Genomic DNA, 22,111 nt, shown 5'->3' with positions numbered 1-22,111 from the left:
TATTTTTTTTTATCTATTGACAGCATAATATATATAGCAGCAAGGGGGCAGTTGCCGTCCTTCTACTCCTTTTTGAGTGTTAAATTATAATCATGGTTTTTCTTATGTTTGTTTCATGCTTTTCCTTGTTGTCATAGTATTTCAATATGTTAAAAAATAAAGCCACATTACTACAGATTACATTCCCTCTAACCTCCCTAAATAAATCTTCATCATTCTTAATAGGCTTTATCCTATTACCTCTCTTTTTATCAGACAAAGGGCCTTGAACATTAATACAGCACATATGAGGCTGAATGGTCCAGCAGGGGGCACGGGCCTGGGAGACAGTTGTGCAGCTTTTCCTGACACATTTTCTAAAAATTAATGGCCCGAAAAAATAAGCCATGCAGACTGTAGGCTGCAGCAAGCAGAAGGTGTCACTGATATATTCATAACAACTAAAGAAAATAAGCAAGTAAATTTCAGTGAAATTGTAAGATGAAAAGCCTTACATATGAGTATGAGCAGCCTGGGAAGTTTACATGAAACATGTTAGGTGCAGATTGAGTACGCGAAGGATGGGAAAAGGGAAAAATTTGCCCTTCTTAGTGTGTAGCTATAAAACACCACCATCAGCACCATTTCAACACTCATATTCTTAAAGAAAACCACAAAAAAATGCATATTCCTTTTTTTATTGGATTCCTTTATTCAACTTGTTTATTGATAAGTTGGATTCATTGTTTTTTCCCCCCTCTTAATTTATCTTTCACAGTTTATTCCAGGTGGCAGATAAAACTGGTTCTAGTCCAACAGCAGTCCTGATTTATTTTACCATGCTGAGGCAGGAACATGTCATAACTTCAATGAGCGGATAAGGAGCAAGCCAGAGTAAAGCAAAATGCAACGCCTTCAATAAGGTTGAATTTCTTCATCTTTTTATATCAAATGTACTCAGTCAAGGCAGATAAGACACATGTACACGGCAATTAAAACAAAAAAAAAAAGCTTTGCATAACATTGAATATTTAAATGTGTAGAAAAGCTGTACTTTATGGACACATCTCAATCCAAACACAGGGGTGTGGGAAGGCAAACTGTATTTACACATGATTATTTCCGTTTCAATGATCTTTGACTAGTGTCTTTGAATTTTAAAGATTTCTTTTTAATACCCTCGGGGGTTGCATAAAAATGTCTTCCTATTTGAACTGAGGATGCAGATAGCAAAACAAAAACTCATATACACAGTGTCATTAACTTGTGCAGTTTCTTAGCGAAACTATTGATTAGATTGATCAGATCACAACTGGTTTAATTAGTGTACTAGCTGACCCACCTTACTATTCCCCTTACACACGAATGTGAAGATTTCACAAGCAACCTGAACTGCTCTGAGTCCTGATTTGCAGTACTAAACCCTCACTATGACAACAAAACACTGTTTTCCTAGCAGAAGATATCATTACCATGACGCCGTGGAACTGTATTACAGAACTAAGAGCTAATCATAGGTTTCACTTTGTCATCACATAGAGGTGTCTAATTTAAAAACACTGCAGATAAAGCATGTAACCTTTCTATTACAAGGGTGTTACCAGTGTGCACTGCAGCCACACATACTGGCGCTTGATGGGAAATGCTGGACGGAGACAGGAAAGAATATGCTAACAATACTGCTTTTGTGTTTATGCTGTGATGCTATATTTTAATTGCACTTTTTTCAAAAAACCTCAGAGAATGCTGTCTTTTGTTTGACATTTTAGGAAATATATATATCATTTGTGTCCTAAAGGTACAATCAGCAGCAAGTTACCTTAGCTTAGCAAAAACACGCAAGCAACCTTTGTCCAAATGCTACAAAGCTCATAGGCTAGGGCTATAAAATTGTATCTTTAATTTGTTTTCCATTTTTTTTAAGTACACAGATGACCAAAGATTAAATTTGAGTGTGAGTTGACTATTAGTGGATTTAGTTTAGTTACTTTAGTTGTTATTTCTGAGCTACAGTAAGTTAAGCTAATCTAAGATACATTTACAACTAGTGCTTCTTAGCTTGGGTTAGTAAAAACAGTAAAAAAAAAAAAGTTAAATTGTGAAGTTATTCTGTTATTCTGTTATTCTGACCACTAGCCATCTCTTGTGAGTAGTGCTAAGCAAAATTTAACAGATTTTTTCAGTTACACAGAATACAATCACAATGGTACATTTAAGTGCTGTGTTGGTCACTGACACAAGTGTAAGCAACTTGACAGCTGACATGTTGATTAAACATGATCCGACTGCTTGATTTATGTATGGGAAACCCAAAAGTACTTCTAGCGCTAATTAAGTTTCCAATCGCAATGTAAAGTTGCTCTTGTCTTCCTCTTTCTCACATACACATACTGATGGAAATTAGTCTACAGCATCAGACCCTGACAATGATTAACAGAAAGGCCAAGTGGGTGTTGGATTTTCAAAATAAAAGTCAGCTATGTCTTAACAGTAGACTAATATGCTTTAATATATGTGTAATTTACAAAACAAAAGCCCTTAATTCTTTTATAAAATTAACAACACTGATAAATAAGAGTTTTAGAATAGAGTTTATCAAATTCATTGTGCCACATTTTAAAATTGGAAACCTATTTCATTAAAAAAAACAACAAAAAAAACCTTTTTAGGATGCAAGTATCATGCATTTTCTCCCTATAATGTTTTTACCCCCAACTTTCTGCAACAAGCAACAGACCAAGTCTAGTATTGTTGCTACTTCAGAAATTGCACAGTTTAGTTTTATCTTGGGTAGTTAAATGGGACAAGTTGTGATTTTGCCAGGGATATGTAGCTGTATGCTAAGCTACTAGTTACACTTTGCTGTAGATAAATATTTACTCCACAGAAACCAAGAAAATTTTTTAAATTATATTTCTCATAGATTTCTTACAATTAATGATGCAGTCCACTCAGTTTAGTGAAACAGGTGTTTTAGTACAGGGATAGCTAACTGGTTTTAGACCTGCAATTTTGCTAATGGACACATATTAACATTTACTTCACTTTCACAGACAAGTGCAGCTTTGCTTATTGTGTTTTCACTTGCTCAAATCACTCATAGTATCAAATGAAAACTTGCATCACAGCATAAAAAGTCTGGGTACCAAATGCACATAAGTATTCAAAGATCGTCATGCTTTCCTAAAGTTCAAATTATGTCACATATCATTCATTCACTACACTGGACAGGAAACACAACATGAAATAAAGGTGCAAATATGAAACATCCCAATAGAAAGTACAAGAAAGTAATAAATCACATACCTAGACCAGCGCTAATTTCAGCCAAATTCAAAGTCTTATAGAACAACAGATGTATTTTGACTAGACCTTTTTTTTTTTCAAATTATAACATGGTCTAGCTATGTGTACAACTCATTTTAAGTTACATTTACATATCATCAGCCATTATTACATATCACATATCGTCCAACTGATCCAAATTTAGCCAAGAAAATCAAGATACATGATTAGCATTAGAAATATCCCTTGTTTAAATTATTATTTTCGCTTTAGTAGAGCATAAAGGCACTGGACCTTGTTCAGTGTATCAGAGTGGACAAGAACATAAAGCACAAACCTATGAACATAGTTCAACTTTGACTCAGAGGAATATAGTATTGTGGTACAATACTCCATGCACTTTCCAGTTAGTCATCCTTCGTTGCTAAATAACAGCATGTCATGATCACATTTATCACTCTCAAATAGCATTTACAGCATTTTTAAGAAACAGCTCTTTCAAAACAAGTACACCACTTTCAGTCTGCAAGGGCTGCAAGTCCACACAAACATATGCCGTGTTGGCTTGTGTGTCAGCAGGTTACTTTTCCCTTGTGCAAACAAAAAGAAAAAGAAACTATTCTAACAGGCTCAGTTATTCCTGTGCTACAATGTAAAATGACAATAACGGCATGAATAAATCACAAAACTTACCTCATAAGTTCAGGTAATGATAAAAAAAACAACAACACTGATTGAAATGTAATTTAGTGACAGGATTTTTCTGTCTCTTTCTGTCACGCCCTCACTCAATTCAACATCATGTATCAAAGAGACCACTGTTGGCACTTCACAAGTATAGTACAGTTACCAAGAGACGACTTCCAGCAGCCCCTCTGAAGAAATGCACTGGCTGTGCATTTTTCTTTTTCTTCTTTTGGTCTACGAGTTCTGCTAACAGTTGAAACATACCAAAGATTCAGTCATCGATGATTAGAGTCAAATAAAAGGTGAGGTACTTATGTGTGTGTGTTCATTTTGTCTAATTAGCATAGCAAATGTTCATTTTTGCTTATAGATGTTTTCCCCTTGACAATGAACCTTAAAAAAAGAATTGTCATAGTCCTGAAAAATCCCATTTGGCAAAGAAAACCATTTGAACACCAGGTTAAAATGCATCTTGGCTAAACATTCTAGGGAATATCGTACTTAAGACAACATTTCTAATGGCTTTTACTTTGAACTAAAGCTCTATTTGGCACCCCAGCGCTTGTTTAAAGGAAAGCAGAGAAAAATCCTTCTATAAACACAACTTTTAATCTTCTTTCTTCACCCCCCCCCCCCGTGTGTATATTAGGGGTGCAACGATACACAAAATTCACGGTTCGGTTCGGTTCGATAGTTTGGTGTCACGGTTCGATATTTTTTCAATACAAAAAAATGTTCATGCTTTTTAATTTGTCATTTATTAAAATTATAAATATATATTTTAATTCAAAAGTACAGTTTTTAAATTTAATGTTGCTGAAACAACAAAATAATAATAATAATAAAAAAAACTATCTGATCGAGAAATCACTCATCTTTAGAAAAGAGAGTTTATTACAGAGAAATGGCTCTTTCCAAAATAAAAGCTATACTATATGCTTCTTCTGGGCTATATTCTCAGCAGCATTTTAAATATATCAGGTCCCCATAAGGAGAATCACATGCTAACAGCTGTCTAAATGACTCGGGTAAAGTTTGTAGCATGCGTGCTTGTTGTTTTTGTCTGCTTCCACTTGTCTTTTCACTAGGATGATGTCGGCGTAAATGTGCAGTCATGTTTGTTGTGTTCCCACTAGTGCTGTCAGCGTTAATCTCGTTAAAATGACATTAACGCCATAACACGGCAAATCTCCGTTAACGTGTTACTGCAGATCGCCCGTGTGTGGGGCTGGACGGCGTCAACACGTTAACAAGCTAACTGTGCTAACGCACTAGTTCCCACAAATTGAGCATTGCGTGGCACATCCGACATACTGTTTTACTTTTGTCCATGACGCGCTTACCATCAGGGTCATACTTCACATGAAAACCAAGATAGTACCAAACGCCAGATCTGAATGAGCGTGAGGGAGCTTCAATTTCAGGTAGCGTTGAGGCGGTTGCCATGTTGCAACGAGCTTAGCTTCTGTCTTGCGCTGCGCTCAGTGGATCTGCACTCCACAGTGCAGCCTAGGCGGAGTAGTCGAACGCAGATCCACTGAGCGCTCAACACAGACAGCATCGGTGGCACGGTGGTTAGCACTGTTGCCGCACAGCAAGAAGGTCCTGAGTTCAATTCCACCATCAGGCCGGGGTCTTTCTGTGTGGAGTTTGCATGTTCTCCCCGTGTTTGCGTGCGTTCTCTCCGGGTACTCCGGCTTCCTCCCACCATCCAAAGACATGCAGCTTGTGAGGATAGGTTAATTGGATAATCCAAATTGCCACTAGGTGTGAATGTGCGAGTGAATGTGAGTGTGAATGGTTGTCTGTCCCTATGTGTTAGCCCTGCGACAGACTGGCGACCTGTCCAGCGTGTACCCCGCCTTTCGCCCTATGACAGCTGGGATAGGCTCCAGCGCCCCCCGCGACCCTGAAAACGATAAGTGGAAGCGAATGGATGGATGGATGTATTGTTTGATACATATGCGTACTGAACCAAAAGCACTGTATCGAACGGTTCAATATCGATATGAGTATCGTTGCACCCCTAGTGTATATGTGTGTGTGACTTCTAGTTTTTTCCCATGTTCCCCTTGGTCCTGTTCTAGAAGACAGATTCATCAAACACTGAGTCTAACTGATTAAATAAAAGATGGGAAACTCCGTTCTTGGCTCTAGGAAGGATGATAACACTTAGTTCAGTCAACTCGGAGCATGTTCACCCTGAGTTAGGCATGTATGTGAGTGGTGGAAAAAAAAGCCCTCCTTGATCAAGCTAATGATACCATGATCTATCCTGGCAACAGGGACATAAACAGCAGAGCACCTATTTTAATCCAGCGTACTCTGAAGTATGAATATGTATCAAGAGTCATCTTATTCACCTCAGCACTCAATTGAGTTTTCGTTATTAGATAAAGCTTACATCCTTAGCAGCAACAAGCTAAAAGATGTAGCTTGACGAGGATAAAATGCAGATGACAGCAAGTGAAGCTAAGACGGAAACTGAATTTGGTAATCTTCAGTGGAAGAGAGGTCCAGGTTCAAACGTAAAATTTTTAGACTATTTAAAATCTTGGCCGATGGCTTTTAATGACTCAACTTCAAAGTTTACCTTTTTTTCCCTTCCTCTATTAAATTTAGCTTCTATTCAAGTTACTAGGAACTACCATTATCTCTAGTCTTTTAGTCTTATTTGTCCCCCTTTCCGCCCTCCACTTCTTTTATTCTTGATTAACAAAGTCCCAGAGGGGAATGTGCTCCAGCTGCCCCTTCTGTCAGTTACACACAGTCAGTGCACAAAATCCATCCCCCAACCATCCACTCCCATACTTTCACATGTATTAGTCCCAGATGATGCTTTCCATACAGACACTCAACCATGCACACATACACAATTTCAGAAACACAGGTAGATATGGCTAGTTTCAGGAATGTGTAAATATGTTATGCTGTGTGAGTGCGTGCCTGCATGTGTCACTGTGTTCCTTTTTCCCTAGTGTGGCTCATATGGGTGGAGGACATTCTCATAGTAATTAGGGATCAGCTGGGCTAGGGTGGGGGTGGGGATTGGGGGTTTACAGCAGGAATGCGTAGGGAGACAGATGGAGCTGTGTGCAATCGCTTCACTTTTCAAGGTGCTCTAACTTCCTCCTTCCCGAGGGGCGCAACGTCCCACCCTCACACGAAGTGTGCCGCTTTTGTGCAGATGCCAAAGCTGGACAAACTCCTCAGGCATGGCATGGAACCATTTATAGGGCAGGATGTTGTCGTAGTAATGGTGGCTGACCGGTCGCTGATCCAGGTCGACGGAAAACGGCCAGAAGCCGTAGGTTGTGACTTCCTCACACAGTCCTAGGGCTAAGCTCACCAGGAAGAGCCCTGTGGATAGGCGCCTGGCGTGCACACCGTGGGATTTCCAAAATTTACCCACTGTGCGTAGGAATTCAGGGTTGGCAAAAAGCATGGTGAGGTTGGAGGAGGAATCTGCCAGTGTGTAATATGCCCGCAGTGATGGGTCTGTGCCAGGCCTCATGGAAAACGCAGGCATGTAGATGTAGCTCGAGCCATAGACCTTCATACTATCCACAAAATATTTTCTTGACCACAGAAGGCTCTGAAATCTGAGTAAGAGAGAAAGATAGATAAAAAGATGACTGCATAACTGTATACTTTAGAGTGATCGCTAACCTGGTGACTTCTCTCCAAACTAAAGATTGCTTTCTTCAGTTGCTTTCTCTTTCTGCCAGTTGTTAAAGGAAATGACCTTGCTATGCTGGTGCAATAAATCTATAAACTACAATGGCCTATTAGACTAACACTCGTGACCACTTTTCAGCAATTTAACATTTAACAAACATTTAACAGCTTCGAGTAAACAGACAATGTGACAAAGAAAAGAAAAGGCTTTGTATTACTACTGCTATTACAAGTTATTATTTATTATGATGTCTTTTATGTTTCTTTAAACCCTGATTACAATGCCAAATATTCTACTTATTGTTTAGTAGCTCTGGGCTGAGTTGTTCTTGTCTTATGCATATTACAGCTATAATTTGTGTCTTCTGCAAAACCCATATGTAAACTCTTGCATATCTCATGCCTTCACATTCATTCCACAACTCAGTCCATTAGTCTTTTCCATCTGTCTGTGCCTGTGTCCTCAGACGGATGCTTTCCTGCCCCCATCTACAATCTGTGTGATGATCCAAGATGGCGGTGCGGAAAACAGTGTTCCTGTCTTTGTTTTGCTCTTTTTCTTGTTTTTCACAACACTGATATAGTCGTGAGCTCCTTCTCAAAATAAGAGAAGCAAATCCACTAACTTTTTAATCACAGAAGAGCTACGAACCACACTGACGAACTGCAGCTTCGGAGGCATCTACCATCGGCGACCCCTGCTACTACACCTTGCCCACAGTGGAAACATCGGGGCATCTACCATTAGCAACCCCTGCTAGCAAGACCTCACCTACAGTGGAAACGTCTCAGGCGGTGCGAGAGGAGACAAAAGAGGGGTAAGGGCTGAGGCATCCGGAGCAGGCTAGCGGCTAATCCACACAAACCCGCTATTCCCACTATTGCACTGTTCAACATGCGCTCCCTGGACAACAGGCTGGATCATGTACACTTACTTCGGTCCACCTTGAAGTCAGTGAGAGAGTGTTGTGTCTTCGTCTTTGTGGAAACTTGGCTTAACAATAACATTCCCGACAGCGCCATTCAACTCAACCGGCTAACATGCTTTCCAACCCCCCCCCAAACATACAAACTCTGACCCACCACCATTGCCATTTCACTGACTGCCCCACACGAACTTGCCCACAATCACTATGATTGTCTTGGACACTGCTGTTTAAATAATTGTATAGTATTGTATTGTGTTTTACATAAGACTTTTATTTTATTTTATTTTATTATTATTATTTTTCCTTTTTTGTCTTTATATTTTTAGCGTACACTGAGGGCCATGGGAGCAAATTCCTGTGTAAGACTGTACATATGGTCTTTGACAATAAAGCTGACTTTGACTTTGAGTGTTTCTGGTCAAGTGACAAATGTACATTTGCTTAGTGTTTGCGACAGTGGTGCAGTTTCCAACTTGTTTACCTTTTCTCTATGATGCTTGGGTTGGCTGTAACCAGATGTGTCTTTGTGCCCACATCCTCCGCATATTCCTTTGAGATCGGTGGAAGGTTACACCTAAATAAACAGAACAAACACGAGTCTGAGTTTTCAGTTGGACAACGGCAGATCAGCTCTGAACATGTTTAGCCCAAGTTAAGTGCATGCGTGAGTAGAGAAAGAAAACCATCATTAATGGAGCTCTAATACTGAGATTCACCATAGCAACAGGTAAATAAAGAGCAGAGCATCCATTTTAATCCAGTGGACCGAGGAATAACAATGTGGTCACTATAGGCTATGAGATTTTTTTTAATAAACAGGAAGGGAAAAAGGAGTCATTTCAAATTGCTTGATCCGCTCATGATCACAGACACTATACTTTCTGTGGTCACCTATTACCAAACTTAATTTTTTAGAGAGTCACTTTGACTACGTTCACACTGCAGGCGAAAGCGCATCAAATCTGACCTTTTTGACCCTATGCGACCCATATCCGATTATGATATGACAGTTTGAAAAGAAAAAATCAGATATTTTCAAATCTGACCTAGGTCACTTTCGTATGTGGTACTGAATCCAATAAATTTCTGATGTTTTAGAAAGCGACTGCTGTTTGAATGGTCATGTCGCATTAAATCTGAATGTCAGACACTATATGTTTACATAATTTAACGACTGCATCTCAGCCTGTGACCAACTGTCACCGTGAAATGTTCAGAACACAGGGTGTCTAGAGGCTGAATTTAACACTTACATATTTAGTTCTGTTTTAGATTCTTGAACTCAATTCGACTCGATTTATTTCACATATTCACCCCCAAGATCCCAACTGTGACAGCCTTATCTTTTTTAAATCAACGTGAATGATATCCAGTATGGCAAATGACAGATTGTTGATCAGTGTGTTATCTGCCGTAAGCTTTATACAGAGTTAAATAATGATTGCTAAAGTATATCAACATTTTTTCCAGAGAAATAAGTTAATGTTTCTGTGCTGTCCCCAGAGTCACAGAGTTAAATAAATGGAGACCAGTTTTTCCAGGTTTTTTCCTGAGTTGATAAGAAATGTACCATAATCACTGTCTTCGTTCTCACATTGACAACTGATTATAAAGCGGTGATGGTTAAGGGGGTAAAATAACAAATGTCTAAGTAGGATTTAAGCATGTGTAAAAACATAAACTTAATTCACTAAAATTTTTCGGACCAGAAGTCGCACTGGATTATAAGGCGCACTGTCGTTAAACGGGTCTGTTTTCATACATAAGGCGCACCAGATTATAAGGCACATTAAGCAAAACAAAACAGTCAGATAAGTCAAACTTTACTGAACTCATTCTTCTTGCTTCCTCCACTTCCGTACCATTGATTCATTAATGTTGAATTCTGTTGCAGCTGCTCCATGTTGTTGCAGTATATTAATGACTAACCTCATATTGTGGGTAGATTATCTCAGTTGTTCTCCTGACTGAAGTTTGGTCCGTTTAATGGTCCATTTAATTTTTATCGAGTGGAAAAAAGTTAGCATTATGCTAACATAGCTGTATCACTAGCGATCACGTAGCACATCATTATATACCAGCTAGTGCAACTTCAGTAACCCTGCAAACATCACTGTTGTTTAGTTTTCTGTCTTCATTTATGTTGGAAGTGATAGCAGAGCTGTATGTTTTAATTTTTTCAGAAATCTCTCAGTCAGAACATGCTATATCATGTTTAGGTAGAAACTAGCGAGCTAACTTCCTGCTAACTTCTAACTCCATTAAATTTAATAAATTCCGTTTTCATGCCTGGATGTTAAACTCAATTCACACCTGGTAAAGCAGCAACGCTGATCATTTTATTATAAATGAACGAATTTAGACAGTTTTTAACTCTCAGTGATGCCGCAGTGTTCATTTGGCTCTGGGACCTGAAGCAGACGGAGGTTTGGACACAGATTACTCCGCAGGACTCCTGACTATCCATCAAGTGGAGCGGCTTTGTAGCTTACCAAAGTTGTACTAAAACATTTTTTGACAGATTTTTGAGTGCCGTGTACCACATAAAATCTGTTTGAGGCCAGTAAGCACAAGTAGAATTCATACATAAGGCGCACCAATTATAAGGCGCAGTGTTGATTTTTGAGAAAATGTAAGGATTTTAAGTGCGCTTTATAGTGCGGAAAATGTGGTAAATTAAATTAATTCACTCTGTTTATTCACTCTAGTATTATGCACTGTGACAGCAACTTAATGAGGAAGGAAATTTAGTCAGAGAGAAAGCGAGTTTATGGAAGAAAATGTCTGTTACTCTGGTAACTGGCTCAGACCTGACAGGACTTGCGGATAGGAAGAACAAAGTGAAGTGGAAATGACGAAGAAAGAAAGAGCAGAGCTGGAGCAGGAAGAGGCATAATGACAAAGAGATCATGATCAGTGTTGCCAACTCCTCAGTAAGGAAAATCGCTATTGGCTGTCCTAAAAGTCGCTAGAAGTCGCTAAAAGACGTCATCACCTAATTTGCATAATTGGTCATGCTAATCTAATTGTAACCTATGTTGTTGGAGAGAGAAATAACATCGTGGAAGAGATATAAAGTGAGTAAAAAACGTCCTAAATGCATTTAGAATTTATTTAGAACTATAAATTAAATTTCTTTTAGCAATTATTGTTTTTTTTTATTGTCACAATTCCAGCCCTGCTCCTTTACCCGGGCTTGGACCAGCAAAAGTGACCCGAAATTGGCACTCTGGGAGAGTTACTTTGTGTGTGTGTGTTTATAAGTAGTTTTAAACCTTGTGATCCACAAAACAGCATAAGAGTAAAAGAGTAAAAGAAGAACTGACTGCGTTACAGCACCCGCTGCTTGTTGAGAGTAAAATGTATGTGGCTGGTTTCTAGACACAGAAATAAAATGCAATTAGGTGGAACAGTGATGTTCATCTTCGCCACAGCAATCAAAACGGTGGGGCAACATGGTGGCTTCCACAAATCGGGGGACGCTCCTATTATTTTTAATGGACAGAAATCTAAGTTTATGCAAATACATGATTTGTTGGAAGATGTAATTGCACAATGGATCAATGAATATTTATGAGTAGAGTATTTTTTTTCTATTAATTAAACTCAAAAATGCTTACTGTACCTTTAAGTTAACTCTCTTTCTGGAAGAGAAAACTCAAAGCTAACAGACAGCTCAACAGACATACAGCTGTTACCTAAACCTTCTTCCTGGAATAGGGCCAACAGTCAAAGTAAATTTAGAGGGTGACTCAAAAGATAACCACTAACCGCACAGACAAAAAACACATACTCAACATTATACAGAAACCTAATTTAAACATAAGACAGAAACAGTTTCACTTCACTGTCGCTCAAAGCAAAAAAATGCTGTGTTGTGTTTTCTCGAGGCGGACAATCAGCTGTGCTTTGTGTTTAGACTGACACATACCTAGCCAGAATACGTCAGTTACCACGAATTAAAAGACGTTTGTGCAAATGCAGCTTGTATCAAGTGTTTATCCAGAAGTATTCACTATTTCCTGGCGCTCTCAAAGGTCATCCTTTAGTTGAAATGCATATGTCATGCATTTTTCTGCATGCACGAGGTCTGTTGACTGTTGATGGTACATTAGTTCTTCAACTTGAACTTCTACTGCCCTTATAACTGATGAAAATGTACCTTTCCCCCCCTGGTCTCCTCCTCAGTCTCAAGTCTTTGATTACTTTTTAAAAATGCCAAGACAATCAGCTTGTTTATAAAATACAATCGATAGTCCTAGTATAACACAACAGAAGATAAATATCTGACATACCCCATCAGATGTTTTTTTTCTGCTTAACCTCTTTTCTTTCTCATCCTCACTGTGGCCCATTTTTCTGTCTCTGTTCTTCCTTCTTTGTTGAAATCGACACCAGCTCTTATAATCACTGATGGTATCTAGCAGGTCTCTGGGGAACTGCTGATTCAAATTTGGAGTGTTTTTTGTTTCTTACCTCATAACAAAGTCGGCCTGGTCGATATCCCTGCCACACTTGCTGTGTCTGAGAATGCCGCCATTGCCCACCACCGCACACTTCTTCAGGGGAAGCTGCAAAGGGTTTTCCTGCACAGGAGACAACATTAAGCTTTGTTAGAATGCACACAGCCACTAGCTCCTAAACACATGATGTAACACCCCGGGCCTAGTGCTAATGTGCCTTTATAGCCCCCGGGTGCTGACCGACAAAACCAGCAAAGTGATAAGAAGAGTTGAGGCAGGCTGATGTAATAGAGATGGATCATACACAGTTTCTGTGTATTATCCAGGACTTTAAATGTGGCATGGTTGTTGGTGCAAGAGAATTTCAGAAACTGCTGATCTATGGAGATTTTTCCATACAACCACTGCATGACAGGAGTTCTCAGCGAAAATGCCTTGTTGATGCCAGAGATCCAACGATAATGGCCAGATTTTAAGCTGATATGACAGCAACAGTAACTCAATAATCACTTGTTACAACTACAGTATGCCAAAAAGCATCTCTATATGTACAGCACATTGAAACCAATAAACCATGAATTTCGCACCCCAGCCTCAACTCTTGCGGCCCAGTACCAAACAACCTGGGGGTTGGGGTCCGCTGCTTTACACAACATGCCTCATTCACTCATTCAGCCATTCACATAAGCACTTTTGTCTACGTCTAAGTGCTTTCTAACACGCACACTGTGATGACACACATATTCCTACTTTCTGATAAATGCATCACAGATCAAATTATGAATCAGTATCTTGGCATGCAGACTGGAGCAGCCAAGGATCACATCACCAATATTCCAGTTGATGGAGAGCACTGCTCTAACCTGTATATACCTTTCAACATTGCTGGTGCCTTTTCCAGGGAACCATTTCCACTAAAGCACCTCCATATCAACAGAGATGCAGACTTTTTAGGTGAGCGCTGACAATACACCTCACAGCCCCTCTCCTTTTTAATCTAGAGGATATGGTGTCCATGTCCCCCCCCCAAAATTTCTACTTTAAAATCTTCCGTTTTCCACTTTACTGTAGTCCATTTGAAATAAACAACCAACAAGGAAGTGACAACAAAAATTACCAGTCACTACCAGTAATCAATTTTGTTGCAGTGAATCATTATCTTACCATCACCACAGCTGAAAACTTATTAAGGACAGGATTAAAGCTGCTGCAGAAGACACTGAAACACCACCCAAAAGAAATGTCCTCTCTTTGTGCATTGACTGCATTTAACTCAAGGGAATGGATTAAGCGAGACAGTGGAAACAATTGTTCTCATTATTCCCCTCAGAGTGCACCCGCTTGAGGCGCACACACACACACACACACACACACACACACACACACACAGACAGACTCTTTGCCCTTAAGAGTCTCTTTTAGACCTTTAACAGCAAACCAAGAAGAGGACAGGAACCAGAAAAACAAGCTAAAGCTGTAAAGCTCTAAAGGAAGACACTTGTTTCTTTAGCAGCAGCACCAACTACTTACATTAAACCAAATCTTTTACTAATACGTGGACATATCTTTTCTTTGGCTTGTTAAGTTGACCTGATTTATCCAACTGACTGAAAAGACAAATTTAACATGATATAAAAGAGAAAACATGTTTAAGTAGTTAGTGTTGGACTTCTGTTCTATTTTTTGGTGTTATAATGTGCATATAAGATTTTTCACTCAGTCAGTTGTGCTCCATACGCTGTCAAAGGTCTAGAGAAAAGGAAAGACATCACTAAGTAAACATAAAAAAAAGATTATAGGACTCTACTGCTCAGTTCACTGAGCTGTATGTATATATGCTCTGTTTCAGTCACTGAACTAACCAGCAATTAACTGTCAAAGCCCTAATTGGCACATTCCCTGGCACATGCCCAGATACTGTAGCTGCTGCCAGCTTGGTGCAGCGTGGCTGCTTGTCGGCATTCAGACCTGCAATCACAGCAATGGGAGTTGAGAAGAAGGGAGTGCTTGTGTGTTTGAATTTGAGCACAGTACATCCCACCAAACTATCAGTTGTCTTTTTACTGGGAACCATAACTAGCCACAATATAGGTTTAAGGAAGTGAAACGGTCCCCATAAAAATATGCAATGGACACAAGGACATGGCTCTAGAGAGGAGCAGGGAAATGAAAAGATGACACATAGAATATAAAGACCTAATCATAGTATTTAGTCAGAAAAACACACTTGGAATAAAAGAAATGTTGGGCAAAACAGTCACTATAGAGTCAGTTCACTTAAAAACACAAAACCCACCGTGTTACCTTATCGCACTGTTTTCTAATGGAAATAATGTTCAGCTCCACTGTTTACAGTGTTCTGAGCACTGTCTGCCACACATGTCGACTAACAAGTACATGAAGTGGAAAACTGGTTTAATATACATACATATACACAATATACATTGCAGAAAATGTCATAAACTACTCCATCATCTTTGCCTGTAATAAGACTCTAACACACTATCTGTACATCTAAAGAATATCAGCTGAAAACCTCATTTTAGATTTTTTTTTGCTCTCTTTGCATGTTGTGAGTTGCTGGTCTCCTATGTCCTGAAAAAAGAGCTTATTCAATGTGCAACAAGCAGAGTTGCAGTTTTCATCGAAAGTGTTATCAACAAGTTTGAGGTGAGAAAAAAAGTTGCTAGGTTTGTGTCCCCTGTCCGGCCAGACCAAAGCTAAAGTATGATTTCAGCAGCTGTGTATTATTATTGAGTGACTTGGTATGAAGTGCATTACCACTGGCATTGGCACTGGTACTGAGAAACGTCGAGAAGGAAAATGGAGATCCAACAGTGGTTCTGCACTGCATTATACATCAACATGCAGCAAATGCTCGACATGTAAACATACCACGTCTGTTCTCCTGAAATGTGTAAAAACACTGCCAATTCTGAGCATTTTGAGAACAAACTAAGGCACTGTATGTACTGCAATTTAAAGAAGTGCGTTGGCTCAGCAGGGGAAACGTGTTAAAAAGATTTTTTTAAGTTAAGAGCTGAAGTGATGTATTTCAAGCGTTTCATGGAAATTGGAAGACTGGATGTTCCTGAGATCAATGATCCAAAATGGATAATGGATTTGGCATTCCTTTTAGACATGACACAGGAGCTAAAAATCCTGAACCTAGATCTACAGGATCCCGGACAGCTCATCACAACAGCCTATGAGACTGAACTGTGTAAAACTCAGCGTTGTGGGGTTTTTTTTTGTAGTCTTCGAACACTACCGTGGGCCTCCAATGAAACGACCCCAGCTCATCTGAGATTGAGACTCCTGCTCTCAATGTAAGAAACAAAGCAACGCTCCCAGTATACTTAATTGAAAACGGGGCTGTTTTGGAAATCTCAAAACCAAGGTATATAGTTCCATTAGAATTAAAAAAAAAATAAAAAATAAACAGTGATTTGGATTATAGCTGACACATCACCAAAACAAAAGGCGAGGTCTTGCAAACTGCTTGATTTGTCCAAAACACATACATTTATTTTGCCATCATCTAAAAAAAAAAAAGAAAACCAGCATATCTATATTTGAAAAACAGGATCCTGTCTTTCTGTGCCACTGTTGCTTAAGAAATCTTTCCTGTAATTGGTTGTGTAAACAGCTGCAGGTTCATCTCCACAAATGAAATCACAGTGCCAGATTTAATTTGGATAAAGCAATGTAGTCTGATTTTAGAGGATTATGTGGAGCAAAGATGCATAGATTCTGCTAAACAGGAAATAGGAGAGGTGAAGTATGCAATCTACTGCTATGCGCAGATGATATCTCTCTCTTTAGCTCAACATTTTCTTTTACATTTGCAAGTGATTTATCTGCAATGAAATCGCATTGTTGCAGCATGTAGTACAGTCAACTACTTGTGAACACAAATATCTAATCAGACAATTGCATGACAACAACTCATTGGTCAAACTAAATAGTGAAATAGGGTGACTTAAGTGTCTTTAAACATGGCATGGTTGTTGGTGTCAGAAAAGCTGGTTTGAGTAATTCACAATTGCTCATGTACTAAAGGTGGGAATCCCCAGAAACACTACGATACGATCACAATTCTTCCGACACGATTTGATATTAATGTGGTTTTTATTTTGCAATTTGAAACCAGACCGTGAAGCATGTCAACACTATGGCAGGCTCAGAATTAGGCATAAACATGAAAGCATGAATTCATTCTGCTTGTAGCAACAAAATCACTTTAGGCTGGTTGTGGTGACGTAATGGTGTGAGGGACGTTTTATGGGCACGCTCTAGGCCCCCCTTTGTATCAACTGAGGATAATTTACGGCCACACCCTACCCAAGTATTGTTGCTGGCCATGTCCATTCCTTTATGACTATAGTGTATCCATCTTCTAATAGTCGCTTTCAGCAGGATGAACCTTCTCACAAAGTTCAATAAAATACAATCTGGCTTCTTGAACATAACAATAAGTTCACTGTCCTGAAATATCCTCCACAGTCACCAGATCTCAATGCATCAGAGCACTCTGCACGTGGAGGACTGGATGAATCTCGTCATAGATGTGCAGCACATAAATATACAGCAACTGTGTGATACTGTCATGTCAATAAGGATGGAAATCTCTGATGAATGTTACCTGTACCGTGTTAAATATATTATACACAAATAATTAAGGCAGTTCACGCTAGTACTAACAAACTGTACCTAATAAAGTGTCCGGTGACAGTAAGTCTATGTTTAAACCAATAAATTAAATGCAAATGCAAACACACACAAGTGCCTAGGTTGGTCATTTTATTTAATTATTCACACTCACCTCCCCCTGTCCTTCATGAAAGAACATGCACAGCTCATGCCTGGAAATTAGGGTAAAATATTCATCACATGTACCAAGAAGGATATTTGACTGCAGATCTAAAGCCTCAGAGAAAGAACTCAATACGGTAAACACAGCAACAGCACTTACACCTATAGCTCCCCTTTCGTTGCTGTTTCTACTCATGAACACAAAAAACCCTCTTTCCTTTTTTCCTAAGTGAAAATAGAGCAAAGAAGAAAGACCTTGAAGCCGCGCCCCTTTCCAGTTTTAAGTAGTGTCGCAACAACACTGTCCTAGACTTAAGTGGAGAAAGAAAACCAGAACAAGACTTATATAGTTGAGTGTTATAAAAGGTCAGAGCAGGAGCCTTTTTAATGTTTAAAAAAAAGCTAAAAAGGAAATTGCAGGGAATAACTAACTGTATTATCTTTTTCAGCTTTCAAGTTGCCCCAAACCACTAATCCCGTCACATCTTCATATCGACTCCTGTCCACACTAAGAGCTGTAGACCTGTAATCCTCTCCCCTCCTCCATTATGGATCAGCTAGATTTCACACTAACACAGTCACCACAACACATCTGTAATGCACCGGGTAGGACAGAAATCAATTTTCAGTTATTTGGTCTCAGTCACATCTCAAAGACACAGCTGCCGGTCTTAATAACATGCATCTCTAGATGTGGGAAAGTCAAAACCCCACAATAAAACCCAGAGGAAGGACTCGTATGTGAACTGACCGTCACAGCAACTCACACAGCACTATTTTCTGAGAAACATAAGAGCGTTACTTATCAGTATACCTGTACAAAGAGAGAGTACGTGTTGTTGTTGACGGTGTGCGAGTAGTAAAACTCGCCATCGTACCACAGGACTTTGCCCACAGGGGAGTTCTCCTTGGTCACTGCAAACATCCGCTTCGGATCGCAGCATTCTGACAGCAGCTTCCTGTGGAGAAAGGAGGAAACACCAATTTTGGTGACTAAACTAAATTAGATACTTTAACTATATTACATCATTACATCAAGCTAATTTTAAACTGCCTTTTCTCCCATCTGTTAATTCCCAAGAAGCAAGCAAATCTAAGTCATCAACCTATAAAAGGTCTTTATAGCTCCATTAAAAGAGAACCACAGAAACAACCCAGCTCCAAGTGAGCATCACATCCTCCAGCAGGCGTGCTCTTCAGGGGTCACTTTCTCTGATTACCCTGTAATCAGCTTTGCCTCTGAGAATGTTTAACAAGATATAAATAAAGCTGCTACTGTGTAACTAACACACTCAGAGCTCTGTTTTTGCTTTGTCTGTGGTCATCTTTATGGCTGAGACACTACTGTAATACACTAGAATTACTCCCTTTAGAATTATGGTTTTGTTTGTCATAATTGTTGGTCTTAAATCACCAAAATATTAAAAGCATGTATTAATTACGAAATTGAAACTGAAATTAGAGGCCTATTTTTTCCTGGGAATCCGTTACATTCAGCAATAAGCCTTAAAATTATTATTAATCATTTCATCTTCTCTTGAAACACACTTAAATCCAAGGGGGGGGGCACACACTGCCAATCACAGCTTGAAGCTTATTAAAGGAAATTCAGAGCTCTGAGTCGAACCTGTACAAATCGATGCCGGTCTGGTTCTTCTGCCAGTCTTCCCCCTGCCTCAGCACCTCCTCCACTATTTCTTTATCGCTCGGCAGTCTGTAGACAGGGAAAACGTAAAACCAGCAAAGCACCAGCACGCACAGAGCGGCCCACGCCGACAATTTGGCGCGGTAGCATCGCAGAAACATCTTTCCCTTTTATTTTATTTTCCTTCTATCCCTCTCTTTTTTTTTTTCTTATCTGTTTCTCAAAACCACCAGCAGAGCGAAGCATGTGGTGTGAAACGCAGTCTTTTCAAAGCAGGTCTCTCTGTTCGTCCCGAATCCCCGTCTCATCCCGCAGACGCGGTGGGGGTATGAATGGAGGAGCAAGGTAGTCTGTTATCCAGTTGTTTGGCTCGAGCATCAGTTTGGAAATCCGTTTTTTTCTTGGCGAGGTTTTAACAGCGAGCAGCGTCTATCCCTGCAACGGCTGGCGCTGGGTCGCGGGGCTGTGGGGCAGCGTGTGTGGCTCTGCAGGAATCTGCTGTTCTGTTCTTGGTGCATCACCATCTCCATTACAGCGCGCGGTTCGTGAGGAGGCACGCGTGTTCCCTCCAAACCCCGCGTCCTGCTGCATCCCGATTCTGTATGTCCCACTCCTTTCCACCTGGATCTCTCTCGACCCCCACGACCACGATCACCGCGCGTTATCGCCCAGATCCTGGACTGGGGGTCTGCGGTGCAAGTTAACCAGCTAATTCCGACTCAGCTCCCCTCCACCTCCCCGTCTTTCTTCTATCGACACCGCCCCCTCCCTCACCTCTTTCCCCTCAGACAAAGTGCTTCTTGTGCAGTCGGAGGCGCATCAATGCCAATAGTACCTCGTGCGACAACGGAAAACGGCTTTCAAAATAAAAGCACACGCGATCCTTACGGCTCACGCTTGTCCACTTTCCCCCTGCACCTAGCAAGCTGAGAAGGACCTGAACACAATTTAGGTTTGAATTTTATTGAAATTATTTTATTAAAGTATCTGCTCTAACACAACATATAGATAAAATCATGGATAAATAGCTCTTCCAGCACGTCATGTTTATTTAGGGATAACCCAAACAGTAGATGTTATATAAGTTAGTCACATAACCCTTTTTAATGGTTTTATGGCCTCTGTCGTTGTAATGCAACCTTTGGAGTGCCACGTTTCTCTCTCTACAAATCTACAAATATATAAAGCAAAATCAACTTTGGTTTAGTCCTGACTAAATATTTAACAGTATATTTACGCATGCCGCACTGTAGAGCATGCTGAGCAAAGGCTTTTGATGTTTTTATGTGCAAACATGCAACCGAGGAGCACATGGAATATTATAAGATTATAATGCTTCTAGGCGTGCAGTGCATTCTGCCAGACCATATAACACACTCACATAATGTCAATAAAAAAGGGGGAATAAATTCAAATCTTAAATTTGCAAATGTGTCGATAAAGCAGTGCCATAAAACACATGCCTTAGAGCATATTGTGTAATCTTGTTATGATAGCAGTTACAGGTCTTAATCTGTTTTACATGAAAAATATGCTATTCTAATCCCATATAAGAAGGTGAAGCTGAAGGTACTGTCCTTTTAACACTAAAATGTTAGCTGTCAACCTTAATGTTAAACATTCTGGCTTAAAGAGCAGATAAACACATCAAAATCCAAAGAAGACTTCTTATCTCAAGGAGCTGGAACCTCAGCGGAGCGTGCGACTCCAAAGTTCGCTGTACGAAGTTTAACCATCAGCGCTTTCTTCTTTGGACTTGCCTTGAAACATTTTTCGATTATTAGGCACTATCTTGATGATTGATTTCATAAAGTAAAAGGCACAGCATCCACATGCTACTGTAATATCCACTGAAAGGCTTCTGCTAAGTAATTTAGATTCCTACTGTGACAAGTGACTGTTTATAATATTACCTGTACTTTTTTTTTTTAAATCTTTTGACTTTTCTTTTACAGCATATTTCAACATATTTCTCCAAGTTTCTTGAGTGAGAGTCTTTATTTTAAAGATCCTGCTTCAGAGTCACGTCTGTATTACCGCTGACTTGTCAATGACTGACGCGTAAAAGCAAGCATCTTCTCTGATGTGAATCGCTGTCGCCCCCTGCCGGACATCTCCTGCACAAGCGAAATAGGATTTCACATGAGACGCTGGTGCAGCTGTGAGATTACCACACCTCAACGCCACACTAAAGCCACTTTGCGATCTCATTTTAATCCAGACTTAACCATCTTCAGACGATTGCTTTACAACAAAAAAGTCCCATTTTTGCCATGTGCCCAGGATTTTTCTTTTGAGTTGGACTGTACCTGCAGCTGCAGTATAACCTCCTGTGTGAACCTTCGCTATGTAACTGCTTTATCCCCCCCAGAATAATCCGGTGTGTGGGCGTAGGCATACCAGATTTTCAGTAACTTGAATTTTTTAACTTTGCTTCCAGCTGTGCTTTCTCTCAGGATGCCTCTTTGACCCTGCCAGTTATGAGATACTTATAAGGGAACTCAAGACAAGGCACTTATATATTAAAAAAAGATACTAAAAATACACAAGAAAGAAAAAAGAGCCTCACAAATGTTTCTTATCAGAGTGTAGCTTGATAAGGGAAGTGATGTGATAGCATCACACAACTG

General features: G+C 39.8%; 1 protein-coding gene across 1 annotated transcript; it reads right to left on the bottom strand.

Annotated features, from left to right (window-relative positions):
- Positions 1–671: 671 nt before the first annotated feature.
- Positions 672–20,232, bottom strand: st8sia1 (ST8 alpha-N-acetyl-neuraminide alpha-2,8-sialyltransferase 1). The gene is made up of 5 exons (XM_086268374.1): positions 19,464–20,232; positions 18,651–18,795; positions 13,035–13,144; positions 9,040–9,132; positions 672–7,553 (listed from the first exon to the last, which is right to left on the bottom strand). Exons 1-5 carry the CDS (start codon positions 19,640–19,642, stop codon positions 7,073–7,075), a joined length of 1,008 nt encoding a protein of 335 aa, XP_086124500.1. The 5' UTR covers positions 19,643–20,232; the 3' UTR covers positions 672–7,072.
- Between the last annotated feature and the right edge of the window lie 1,879 nt (positions 20,233–22,111).

This window comes from Aulonocara sp. 'chitande type north' Nkhata Bay, linkage group LG17, assembly GCF_057382095.1.
Source record: "Aulonocara sp. 'chitande type north' Nkhata Bay isolate Kocher_YH1m ecotype deep benthic linkage group LG17, A_spYH_male_GT1.1, whole genome shotgun sequence".
NCBI classification, from domain to species: domain Eukaryota; kingdom Metazoa; phylum Chordata; class Actinopteri; order Cichliformes; family Cichlidae; genus Aulonocara; species Aulonocara sp. 'chitande type north' Nkhata Bay.
This window is presented reverse-complemented; position numbering and strand designations above follow the sequence as displayed.